Source organism: Canis lupus, chromosome 9, assembly GCF_003254725.2.
Source record: "Canis lupus dingo isolate Sandy chromosome 9, ASM325472v2, whole genome shotgun sequence".
Classification (NCBI taxonomy): domain Eukaryota; kingdom Metazoa; phylum Chordata; class Mammalia; order Carnivora; family Canidae; genus Canis; species Canis lupus.
Window position 1 is genome coordinate 49494632 of NC_064251.1, and position 12609 is coordinate 49507240.

The 12609-nt window shown below is 53.0% G+C and overlaps 1 protein-coding gene across 6 annotated transcripts in view; it reads left to right on the plus strand.

The window, feature by feature from the left end:
* The window catches only part of PNPLA7 (patatin like phospholipase domain containing 7), a 64733-nt gene that overhangs the window by 43719 nt on the left and 8405 nt on the right, over window positions 1-12609 (plus strand). For 5 of the 6 annotated variants that reach the window (XR_007413240.1, XM_025476003.3, XM_049114909.1 and 2 more), the window contains 4 exons: window positions 6793-6856; window positions 7003-7171; window positions 8163-8345; window positions 9079-9197. Coding sequence is in view for 5 of the 6 variants with exons in the window: in XM_025476003.3 (XP_025331788.1) it covers window positions 6793-6856; window positions 7003-7171; window positions 8163-8345; window positions 9079-9197 (535 nt within the window). In the remaining variant the exon portion in view is untranslated. The remainder of the gene's footprint in view (window positions 1-6792; window positions 6857-7002; window positions 7172-8162; window positions 8346-9078; window positions 9198-12609) is intronic. The other variant, XM_049114908.1, reaches the window with a different exon arrangement.

The window sequence follows — 12609 nt, forward strand, 5'->3', positions numbered from 1 at the left end:
CAACCCTAATACCAACAGATCAATTTTCTGTGATGCAGTTATACTGAGAATTTCAGGGGTTGTCATTTTAAAAATGACACAATAATAAACATAGTGAGTGTCCTGGTAGTGCCATGAAACAGGGTCTGTGTGAAGAGGGTATGTTTTAACACCATGGGAAAACCCTTTCTGCCTGGTGTAGCATTTGACGACAGAAAGCACTAAATAAATACCAAATAAAATTGATTTATAAGAGTGGAAGATACTGTTATAAGCACTTAAAAGTTATTCTCAAAACAGAATTGTAGCACATGAGGCATTCACTGCCCTGTCAGTCTGGATCTTTGTTGGCAGCCTGTTCATCTCCCATTGGCCTTGCCTGCCCTATGCAGAGCACATGAAGCATCTCCAGGTTGTACAGCACAGTTGTGTTCTTTCATTAAAAAAAAAAAAGCTTTATTTTGTGATAATTACAAATTCAGAATTACAAATTCTGAAGTTGCAGAAACAGTAAAGAGAGGATCATGCACCCTTCCCCTAGATTATGTAGCTGTAGCTCCCGTCGAGGTTGGACGAGAATGCTTGTGTGCCCCGTAGGCCTTTGACTCTAATCTGAGTGTGCACATGAGCTCTGTGCTGCAGTAACCCCAGGTAGGTTCCTGCTGCCACCAGGAGCCCCCATCCAGCCACCAGGAGCCCCCATCCAGCCACCAGAGCCTGTTCTCTGCTCTTGTCTTCTTGTCATTCTGAGAATATGGTAAAGATGGAGTCATGGTGGGTGACGACTGAAGACGGGCTATCTTGGCTCAGATGGTGCCCCATGGCCATTGGGCACTTCCCCTCACTGTGGAGGAGCCACCTGGACACACATGGTATCTGCAGCCACTCACCTGTTGAGGATGTTCAGGCTTCTTCTTGTTTGGGGAGTTTATGAATACAGCTCTGTGACCCTCCATGTAAAGGATTTCATGTGCACGGAAGTTTCCCTTTCCCTGGATAGACGTCTGGGCAGGTGAGTGTGGTTGGGTCCATGCTTCCTCCCAGAGAGCTGTACCCCTGCTCCTCCCTGCACTCGCCAGCCCTCAGAGCTGTCCCTGTCACCATCTCAGCCCTCACTGTGTGAGCAGGCTCCAGGCCCAGGGCTGTACCCAGCACAGGGCTTGGACTCAGGACCCTGAGATAAGACATGAGCAGAAAAAAAAAAAAAAAAAAAAAAAAAAAGACATGAGCAGAGATCTAGAGCCCAATGCACTACTGCCTGAGCCCCCAGTGGCCCCATTCCTGCTGTCCTGCTGGGTGAGCAGTGAGGGCACATTGTGGCCTAACTGGTGTCTTTCCAGTGGCCCACGATGCCGAGTGCATCCCCTGTACTGTTTTATCATCTGTGCATTCTCTCTGGCAAAGTACCTGTTCTGAAGTCCTATCTTTTGTTCTTTTTCTGATTGTGTAGTTTGTTTTCTTGCTGTTGAATTTTGAGGATTCCTCACCCTGCAGGCACGGCCCTTGGCAGGGCTGGACTGTGCAGCCTCCTGGGCAGAACGGAAATCAGCTATTTTGTCTTTTATGGACCGGCTTTCACTACCCTTTCTAAACTCTGCACCAGGCCTTCAGGCCTAGAATTCCTCCTGTGTTTTTTTTAAAAGCCTGAAGTTTTACTTTTTTTTTTTCTTTAAGATTTATTTATTTATTTGAGAGAGAGAACATGTGCATGTGCGGCAGGAAGGCGGGTGGGGGGCGTGCAGGGAGAGGGAGGGCCTCAAGCCTGCTCCATGACCCTGAGATCACGACCTGAGCAGAAATCAAGAGTCAGACCTGCACCACCTGTACCACCAGACCCCCCTGCACTTTCATGTTTAACCTAATGAGCTGTTTTGGGCTAATTTTTGTAAAAGGTGTGAAGTTTAGGTAGAGGTTTATTTTCTTGCTCATGGGTATTCAGCTTCCCCACTGTCATTCATCGAGGAACTACCTGTCTCCCCTGAACAGTCCTGGCATCCCCGAAAACCATGGTATATGCATGAGGGTTTGTTTCTGGGCCATCCTATCTGTACGTCTGTCTTCATGTCAGCACCGTGCTGCGTTGATTCCTGGAGCTCTGTGGTCAGTTCTGAAATCAAGGAGTTCGAGGCCTTGGCTTTGTTCTTCTGCAAGATCATCTGGCTATTCAGGGTCCCCTGAGATCCGCAGGCCTCTCGGGACTGGTTTTCCTCTATCTGTGCACAAGGGCAGTGGGATTCTGACAGGGATTGCATAGCCTCTGGGGTTCACACCGGGTGGTGCTCACAGTTCAACAATGTTCAGTCTTCCAGTCCATGAGCATGGGATATGTTTCCACATACTTAGGTCTTCTTTCATCTCTTTCAGCAATGTTCTGTGGTTTTTGATGTACAAGTCTTTCATCTCCTTGGTCCAGTTTATTCCTAATATTTTATTCTTTTTGATGCTATTATGAATTATTTTTCTTAATGTCTTTTTTTTTTGATGGCTTGTCATCACTAAATAGGAACACAGGTGACTTTTGGTGCTATTTTTATATCCTCCAAATTCATTTATTTATTTTTTATTTTATTTTTTATTTTTTATTTATTTATGATAGTCACACACAGAGAGAGAGAGGCAGAGACATAGGCAGAGGGAGAAGCAGGCTCCATGCACCGGGAGCCCAACGTGGGATTCGATCCCGGGTCTCCAGGATCGCGCCCTGGGCCAAAGGCAGGCGCTAAACAACTGCGCCACCCAGGGAACCCCTGCAAATTCATTTATTAGTTGTAACGGTTTCTGGTGGACTTTTTAAGATTCTCTATATGCGAGATCATGTTGTTTGCAGGCAAAGATGTTACTTCTTCCTTTCCAGTTGTGACGCCTCTTACATCTCTCCTCTGCCCGCGTACCCTGGTTGGGGCTTACAGAGCTATTGAAAGGGCTGAGGGCAGCCGTCCACTAGCTTCCGTACATGGCCTTGAATATGGTGGGGAGGTTTCTTTTCATTAATAGTTATGGGTTTCTTTATATATAGGATTTTATTTTTAAGTAATCTCTACACCCCATGTGGGGCTCGGGCTCATGGTCCCAAGATCAAGAGTCACAACATGGGACACATGGGTGGCTCAGCAGGTTAGCATCTGCCTTTGGCCCAGGATGTGATCCTGAAGTCCTGGGATCAAGTCCCACATTGGGCTCCCTGCATGGAGCCTGCTTCTCTCTCTGGCTGTATCTCTGCCTCTCTCTCTCTCTGGGTCTCTCATGAATAAATAAATAAAATCTTAAACAAACAAACAAAAAAAAGAGTCACAACGTTCCACTGACAGAGCCGGCCAACACCCCCCCCTTCCTTTTTACTTCTGTAAAATCAATAATAGTGCCCTGCTATCATTTCTGATTTTGAGTCTTCTCTGTTTTTTCCTTTGTTCATCTAGCTTTGAGTTTGTCAGTTTTGTTGATTGTTTTCCCAAGAACCAACTTTTTGGTTTCCTTGATTTTCTCTTCTCTGTTCTATTTATCTCTGTTCTAATCTCTATTATTTCCTTTCTTCTTTTTGCTCTGGGTTTAGTTGCTGTTCTCTTCCTAGTTACCCAAGGTATAATGTTAGGTCCTTCACCAAAAGAACATAAAGTCTTAACAAACTGAAGATGTGGAGGAAGGACCTTAAATGCGTGTTATTAAGAAGCCAATCTGAAAAGGCTTCCATACTGTATAATCCCAACTCTGTGACAGTCTGGAAAATGTGAAACCATGGACACAATAAAAAGATCAGTGGTTGCCAGGAGTCGGGGATCCCCACCGACACGGCGGACCATGGGCATTTTCAGGGTAGTGACAGTACTCTGCGGTAGCACAGTGGCAGTGATGGGTGGCATGTATCCAAACCCACATGGTGTACCATGTGAAGAACCCTGCTGTGCTCTGTGGGCCTGAGTCTGTTGCGATGTCAGCACTGCTGGTTGACTGGAGCCATGTCAGTGACGAGGGAGGCGGCTGTGGGAGGCAGGGGAGGAAGGTACACGCTGGACTCTGTACTTCCTGCTCAGTTTCCTGTAGGCCAAAATATATTTAACAAATAAAGTCTATAAATGATTTAAAAATAGATAAATATAGTTAGGGCCTGGATTTGAGCTTGCTTTCTTTCTTTCTTTCTTTCTTTCTTTCTTTCTTTCTTTCTTCTTTCTTTCTTTTTAAGATTTTATTTATTTATTCATGAGAGACACAGAGAGAAAGAGGCAGAGACACAGGCAGAGGGAGAAGCAGGCTCCATGCAGGGAGCCCGACCCGCCAAACTGCTGAGCCACCGGGGCTGCCCTCTTCCTTCTTTCTACCAAGCATGTCAGTGGCTGTGGGCTCCCTCTGCACAGCCACTGCACCCTCCCTGCACTTGGGATATTGTGTTTCTCTTGATCTCAGGGCTTCTTCTTGGCCCTGTGGGTAGTTGAGGAAGGTGTTGTTTAGTTTCCACGTTTGTGAGTCTTGTGGTTCTCCTGTTAGTGATTTCCAGTGTCCTACCATCATGACCAGAAGAGATATTCTGTGTGATTTCAGTCTTAAACTTTATTAAGACTTGTTTTAGGGATCCCTGGGTGGCGCAGCGGTTTGGCGCCCGCCTTTGGCCCAGGGCGCGATCCTGCAGACCCAGGATCGAATCCCACGTCAGGCTCCCGGTGCATGGAGCCTGCTTCTCCCTCTGCCTCTGTCTCTCTGCTTCTCCCTCTGCCTGTGTCTCTGCCTCTCTCACTCTCTCTCTCTCTGTGTGATTATCATAAAAAAAAAATAAAAAAAAAGACTTGTTTTATTGGGCAGCCCCGGTGGCACAGTGGTTTAGCGCCGCCTGCAGCCTGGGGTGTGATCCTGGAGACCCGGGATCAAGTCCCACATCGGGCTTCCTGCATGGAGCCTGCTTCTCCCTCTGCCTGTGTCTCTGCCTCTCTCTTCGCTCTCTCTGAATGAATAAATAAATCTTAAAAAAAAAAAAAGACTTGTTTTATTGCCTAAACTAGAGTGTGTATGTCCTAGAGAATGTCTAGGGCTTTGTCGTTTTCAAAATGAGTTCTGGGGAGCCAGCGTGGCGCCCCAGGATAGAGTCCTGGACTGTGTAGGCCCCGCAGGGCAGAGCGTACGATCTGGGTGGATGGCGGGGCTGTGGCTTGTACTCCCCAGGGGCTCAGAGTTAGCCTGTCGGTGTGTTGGCCATCAGGATGCCCTCTGTGACCCGCCGTCCAGGCCCCAGCCCTTCCCTGCCACCCAGGGTGGCTCTTCACGTGGCCTGGGCCTGTTGGCTGCCAGCACTGCATGCAGCTTGGTCTCTATATTTGATTTTTTACTCTTTTAATGATGTCTTCTGACAAACAGTTCTTATTTCTGACGCAGACCAACATAGCCATTGTTTTCTTGTATTGTTACTGCTTTTGTTGTTCCTAATGGAAGATAGCCTTCTACTCACTCCGTGGTGTTAGCTTCCCTTCTCGCTTTACAGTCCACTGGGCTGTTGGTCATGGTAGGAGGGAGAAGTCAAGATTGATTTTGTCTGTGGGATTCTTCAGGACTCAGACCCTCCTCTAGAGACATTGCACCGGGCCCGCTGCTGTGCTGACACCTTTGCCGAGAGCCAGGTGCCCGTGTGTAGGTGGCCTTCCCTTCTGGAGGAAGATACAAGGCTGATAGCCATTTTCTTTATCACCTGAAGGTGTACTTCCATTTCCTCAGCTCCCACTGTTGGGGGAGGAAGCTGTCTGGCAGCCAGGCCGCAGTGCGTGTTCAGGCCAGGCAGGCCGGGGCAGCAGCCTGGCTGGATGCCCAATTCAGCTATGCCCCGCAGAGCCACAGACTCAAGCATGGCTGAGCCATCCTGTCTGCTCCCTGTGCTGGACATGCCCACCTGGCCTTAGGCAGCCCCTCCTAGTACTGGCAGGAGCTGCAGCCCTGGTGAGAGCCCAATGTCCAGGCCAGGGTGTCTGCATGGGAGGTAGGTGCCAGTGGGCAGGTAGAGCCCAGCCTGGGGTCCCTGAGGGCCTCAGGGCCAGATCACATCACTGCTGTGCCCAGCAGGGCTCAGCCTCTTCCCGTCAGACCCCTGCAGGTGGCCCATGAGAGTTTATGGCCAAATATGCAGGCCCCCAGCAGGACAGGCCGCCAGGATGAGCCTTGAGAGGAGTTGCTTCCCTGCACTTGAGTTGGAGGCACCAGTCCGTGTAGGTGCCCCACCATCGTCCGCCACAGCCCATTCTATGAGCCTCTAGGAAAGCATGTATGGGAGTATAAAGAAAACTCCCAGGGCTTCTGGGTCCTCTCTGGCTCAGGCTTGCAGGTGCCCATTGGCAGTCTCCAGTGCACACGAGCCCTTGGTGACCTTTCTGCAGACTCTGCTGCTGGCATTCCCGGTGAGGCAGGCCCTGACCCCTGTGTCTATGTAAGCAGCCTAGAAGAAAGGTGCACGCTGATTCCAGAGACACGAGATGTGAAAAGAGGTGCATTTCCACATGGGTGCATCCATCAGTACACCACATTGAATCCAGATGGCCTTGCTCATCTGGGTTGGGGGATTGTGCAGGCTGCCCTCCCCAGCCCCAACACGCACACGCAGAACCTCAGGGTTGCAGAGATCTGAGTCCTTCCTGGGCAAGCAAGGGGACAGAGTCAGAGAGCTGCCCCAGTGCCCGTTGAGCTCTTGAGCTGGTATAGCCCTCACAGCACCGTGCGCAGCATCCGCTCCTGTACCACATGGCCTCACTGTGCAGAGGATCCCCTTCGGGGGACGGAGGGAATGCTTGTCCTGGGTGGTGGGCTGCCAGGATGGTTTTCTGTAGTTCATGTTTGTGTTTTCAGGCCCTGTCCTGCTACTGACCAGCGACAACATAAAACAGCGCCTTGGCTCTGCTGCTCTGGACAGGTACCAGCCTCTGTGTGGGGACAGCTGGCAGCAACCCGCACGTCTGCTGCATACCTGGCACCTGCACTCCCTGCATCCCCTGGTGTCGTGCTGCCTGTGCCTTATAGCCCTGTGTCTGTGCGTACTCTGGCATCTGTGTCTTCTAGTATCCACGAGTACCGGCTGTCCAGCTGGCTGGGGCAGCAGGAGGACATCCACCGGATTGTGCTCTACCAGGCAGACAGCACACTCACACCGTGGACCCAGCGCTGCATCCGGCAAGCTGACTGCATCCTCATCGTGGGCCTGGGCGAGCAGGAGCCAACGGTGGGCGAGGTGCGAGGTGGGCTGGCAGCGGGTAGGGCGAGGCAGGGCTGCAGGCTGGCAGGTCCTGCTTGGGACGCCTCTCATCACACCCCTCTGTCTCTCTGTCTTTTCCTTTGAATGAAATATTTCAAGAACCTGGGAAAAGACAGATAATCAAAGTCCACACCCACGTATCTGATCTGCTCTGCGTGTTTTGGAAACATTTTGCTGTATTTACCTCTGGTGGTTTTAGCACAAGGCAGGGCAGGTGCCCTGGAGCAGCCCCAGGGGGCTTCTTGTGAAGCTGAGTCTTGTGTTTTACTATGAACGTCCACAGCACTGTTTTTCAGGTCTAAATTTGATAAAAATAGTGTCCTATTTTATATCACTTTGAAATGTTCTTTTTTCCTCAACACTTAGGTGTTTAAGCTTTCTCCACATAGTTTCACTCGTTTTTATGGCTGTTTAGTTTCTTATTTGTAAGTCTCCCCACCCCCCCATCTGTTCTCAGCTGGGAAGTTGCATTGTAGGCCCACTTTGTTTCCAGCTTCAAGGGTGTGAAGTATCGGCTGGCCGTCCTCTCAGTGCAGTTACATTCCCCAGTTCCTTCTTCTCTGACCTGGGGGCAGCTAAAAATTACCCATCTCTGAAACAGGCTCCTCTTCTGTGGGACGATGGAAGGGACAGCGTGTGCAGATACATTATTTGAGAAGGTCACAGTGTGTGCCCATAAGGTGGTGTCAGAGCAGCCGACGAGAAGGGGTGCCTACACCACCCGCGCGCCCCCGCAGCTCCCCATGGCCAAATGTACCTCCCCAGTGTGAAGCAGGCACATGTCCCAGCAGACCCCAGGGTCATAGCCTGAAGCCAAGGGGCAGAGCTACTGCCCAGCTGGCTCACAGGAGCAGGATACCACCTGCCAGGGCCCTGGCTTCCACCCTTCTGCCTGTGGGGCCTCTGACTGCCCAGCCCCAGCCTCCGCCCCATCCTGCCCCAGCCCTCAGGCTCTGCTCTCCTGCAGCTGGAGCGCATGCTGGAGAGCACCGCTGTGCGCGCCCAGAAGCAGCTGGTCCTGCTGCACCGGCAGGAGGGGCCCGCACCCGCCCGCACTGTGGAGTGGCTGAACATGCGGAGCTGGTGCTCTGGCCACCTGCACCTCTGCTGCCCACGCCGCGTCTTCTCCAGAAGAAGCATGCCCAAGCTGGTGAGGTCCAGGCGCTGGACTGGCCCCATGGGAAGTCCTGGCCTCCCCCACTTGCTCTGTGACTCAGTAGTGCATTTCCTCCCTGTTCCCTCTGTGGGTCTCTGTTGTCTGAGCTCCTTGGGCACTGGTGGGGGCAGCTTGCCTCTCGGTAAGCTCACACTTACTTGAGCTTAAGCTCTGGGAACAGGACCTGGGAGGTCACTGATGTGGCCGCTGTCCATCAGCAGGTGTCCATCTATGGGGTCATGGAGGGGAGGCCTGACAAGGACACACTGGCACGCATGGACCTCCACTGGGAACCTGGAGGGAGAGTTGCGGGCAGGGGAGGTAACCAGAGCCTGCCAAGGGGCAGGAGGGGAGCCTCCTCAGCCCAGGGGGCTTGGGGCCAGGTGCCCAGAGGCTACCCGCATGCTGTGGCCTGCCTGGCCCCACAGCTCAGTGGGCAGTGTCCCTGCAGTGGCATCTGTGCCTGGAAGCCCATGCTCTCTGCTATGGTGGGGTTGGGGCTTGGTGTCCCTTTGGGGACAGCTCTCTGGGGGCTCTGTGGGTGGGTGACCCTGCTGCCCACACTGGCCCATCACCCATGTGCCCCAAGGGCCTCCTCCCAGGCAAGCCTGGGCACCAAGGAGCTGCTAGGGTCAGTATGAGATGGACATTGCTGCACCTGGAGGGGCTCTGGGTCTGGAGTGGGACCGCAGCTGACTGTCTGCTGACTGCTCCTCCCACCCCCCAGGTGGAAATGTACCAGCGCGTCTTCCAGAGGCCCCCGGATCGGCACTCAGACTTCTCCCGCCTGGCTCGGGTGCTGACTGGCAACGCCATTGCCTTGGTGCTAGGAGGAGGGGGGGCAAGGTGAATTCCCACCCCAGCCCCACTGTAGCTGCTAGCATGTGTGCTTGTGTGTGCTTGTGTGTGCATATGTGTGCGCACGCATGTGTACATGTGTGTACACATGCATGGGCATGCTGATGAAGAGGCCTCTGTGCATGTCCTGGGAGCAGTGTCTGTAGACAGGCCCAGCGCATGGCCAGCTGGTTTCCGCATGGGGTACAGGTCACAGCCAGGGCCTTCTGTCGGCTCTCCCAGGGTGTGATGGTTGCCCATGTGGTCGGGCTGTGTCTTTGCTAGAAGTGCCTGCTTGTCTGCCAGCCCTTTGTGCCACCTCTGAAAACTCTGTTCTTATCCTTTGCCAGTCTTTCCATTGGGCTCCGGGTGAGTTTCTTTACATTTTAATATACTTTGTAGAGTCATGGCCTGACATGCTTGCAGACCTAGTGCAACACCCTCGGTTCTCTGGGCTGTTGAGTCCCATAGAGGACATTCCCCTAAATGATCGCTGCCCTGTGTCTGTCACTCGGGCACTTGCCACCTTTCTCCTGAACTGAAAGAGGAATGTACTGGAGCAGTACAGCAGTACAGGAATCTCCTGGAGCAGGAGAGCAGCAAGGGGACCCTGAAGGGAGGTGTGTGCAGGTCCAGGTCTTCTGCAGGTGAACCGGATGCGCATGCAGAGGCAGAGCAGTGCCCCCACATCTGAGTTGGACCCCTGCGCCTCAGAGGGAGGGAGAGAAGGCAGGCAAGGGGCACCTGCACTGGGTCCTGGGCTGGGGGTGCCCTGTGGGATAGAGTTCCTCATGCCCCCTCCTCTCTGGCCAAGTTCCCGAACCTCCCGTAGCACCCCGCACACACACCCCACCCTCCCAGCCCTGCTGCTGCACTGGCCTCTCCCTGGGGCTGAGGAGAAGGTGCCTGGCTCAGCACCTCCCCATCCCAAGAACATCCCCCCCAGAGTGAGCTGAAGGAGGGAGGGGCTCGGCAGGACTGGAGCCCCTCAGCAGTGCCATGGGAAGGCTCTCCGTGGTCTCCTGCCTGTGGAGCCAGACCCGTGCTCACACCTGGCAAGTCACGGTGCAGCCTGGAGGCCAAAGAGGAACCAGACGCTCTGCTCTAGGAAGGGTCAGGACCAGTGCGGAGGAGCCTGTCTGAGCCCACTGACTGCACTCCCTACCTGGAAATCACTGGGGCCTGCGTCTGGCCTGAGTCCCTTATGGCAGGAGAGCGAGGTGCGCACAGCCCTGGCCTGGGTGGCGCGGCATGAACACTGCTTGAGCACCCAGTGATCCCAAATATTCTAGTACCTGAAAGCAGCCAGCAAGCCTGGAAGACCTGGTGACTTGCCCAATGTTGCCAGACTGAAGGGGAGACCAGGCCACTTCCTGGGGACTGGGACACTGAGCTGGCCCAGACCTGACCCTGGTTTGTAGGCTCAGCAGCAGTGTTTAATGAAAATTTAGTTTTTGTCAAGATGATGCTTAGTTTAAAAGCCACGTGCCCCCCCCCCCCCCGCCCAAGGCTATCCTCTGCCACCATCCTCCGCCTCCAACACCAAGCCCAGGCCTCACTGCTCACCTGCATTTCCAAGCAGCATTTCTGTTCTGTTTGTTTGGCTCTTTCAGTTTTAGATGATTGAGCCCTAGTATATCTGTCTCCATCATCTGCCTGCCCACTATCTGTCCATCTCCCTGCTCGCCACTCACAGTCCCAGCTGGTTATCACTGGGTCTCTTCCTCCCCCAGCGCTAAGTCAGTTTGTTGCTATGTGTCCCATGTGTCCTTCCTTGTGACTGCCATTTGCTGTTTCTGGGGTGTCACCAGTTGGCACCCAGACACCCTCCAGCACTGGAGCGTCCATGTGCACACAGCCATCCAGGCAGCCTCTACTTCCCTGTGTGGGACCACCGCCCCCCCAACTCCCGCCACCTCAGGGATGCTGGGATGCCATCTGGAGCTTCCCTTCACTGTTACCTGGGACCTCGAGTTGTACGTCCCATGTTCAGCTCCATTTCCTGGACCCCTCATCTCCCTCTTTCCTGACACATTCCTGATCTGGGGCGTATTCCTTAAGGGATGTTTAGGAAGCAAAAGTTCTTAAAAACCCTGCGTGGCAGGAAATGCCCTTGGCATCAGTTTGGGGGGGAAGCCAAGATGGAAGTCATGTCCCCTGAGAATGTCTAGGGGTCCTGCTGTGGTGTTTGGAGCCTCTGGCACTGTGTCATTCCTGAGGCCTGCCTTCCCTCCGGAGGCTATTCCTGCAGGGTCTTGGCCACTGCCTTGGGGCAGGCCATCCATCTGCTTCGCTGGGCGGGCTCCAGTGGCCCTTCCAGATTTAGGAGTCATGGACTTCAGGCCTGGGGATATTCTGTGGTGCACCCCACGTGGGCTGGCCCTCTGTGCCCAGGGCTCCCGTGACAGGCACCCAGGCGCTCCCTATCTCTCCCTCGTTTTCCATCTGTCTTTTTGTTCTGCTTCTCTGGTGATTGTTCTCAGATGGATCTTCTAAAATATTTCTGACGTCTGAGTGCTTTCTCCCTGGTCTTCCCTCTGAGTGCGAGGCTGGGAACTCAGAACAGGCGAGCAGGTGCCTTGCTTGCTGGCCCTTTCCACTTGGCTTGCTGCCCCGTCCACTCCACAGGCAGCTGGGTTTTCAAGGGGAAGTAGGTGTCCCTGCCATGGGGCTCCATGCAGCCTGCACCTGCGTACCGTGTCAGAGGGCGTCTCTCTGGGGCTGACGATGTCATGTGCTTGGCTGGGCAGTAGCTGCTCAGCCGCACTGACGTTCCCTCATGTTTAACGGCTGGTGTGTCTCTCGTCTCAGGTTCAGAGGAGTGGTTTATGCAGTCTGGATATGAGCCTTTTGCCAGATATACGTATTGCTAATTTTCCCTCTCCATCTTTGACTTTTCATTTTCTCCGTGGTATTTTTTGGATAAATAGTTTTTAATTCTGATGAAGTGTGATTTTCCATTTGAATGGTCATTGCATCTGGTGTCCTGAGTGCCCTGGCCTATGCCAGGGTTACCAACGTGTCAGCCTTCCCGGCAGCTCTGGGAAGCAGCATGTCCCTTCAGCCCTGACCCACCTCATGTTTCCTGTGGTGGTGCCAGCAGCTCTGGCTGAAGGCTTGCCCTGCCCGAGGCCGTGTGTCACTGCGTGGCTCCGGTGTGACACGTCCATCCTTCCTGACACCACCACCACCCGTCTCCACCGCGTCGTGGTGAATCTTGACTTCAGGCGCTGCAGATCCTTCCGTGTGTTTTTTGCCTTTTTCAAAATTATTTTTGGCTCCTCTAGGTGCTTTGCATTCCCATATAAATTTTTAGCATCAGCTAAGTATCTTATGGGATTTATTTTTTCCTGTAGTAAATGGCATCTTTTAAATTTCAGTTTCAAAGCGTTGTTGCCAGTACATAGAAACACAACTTATA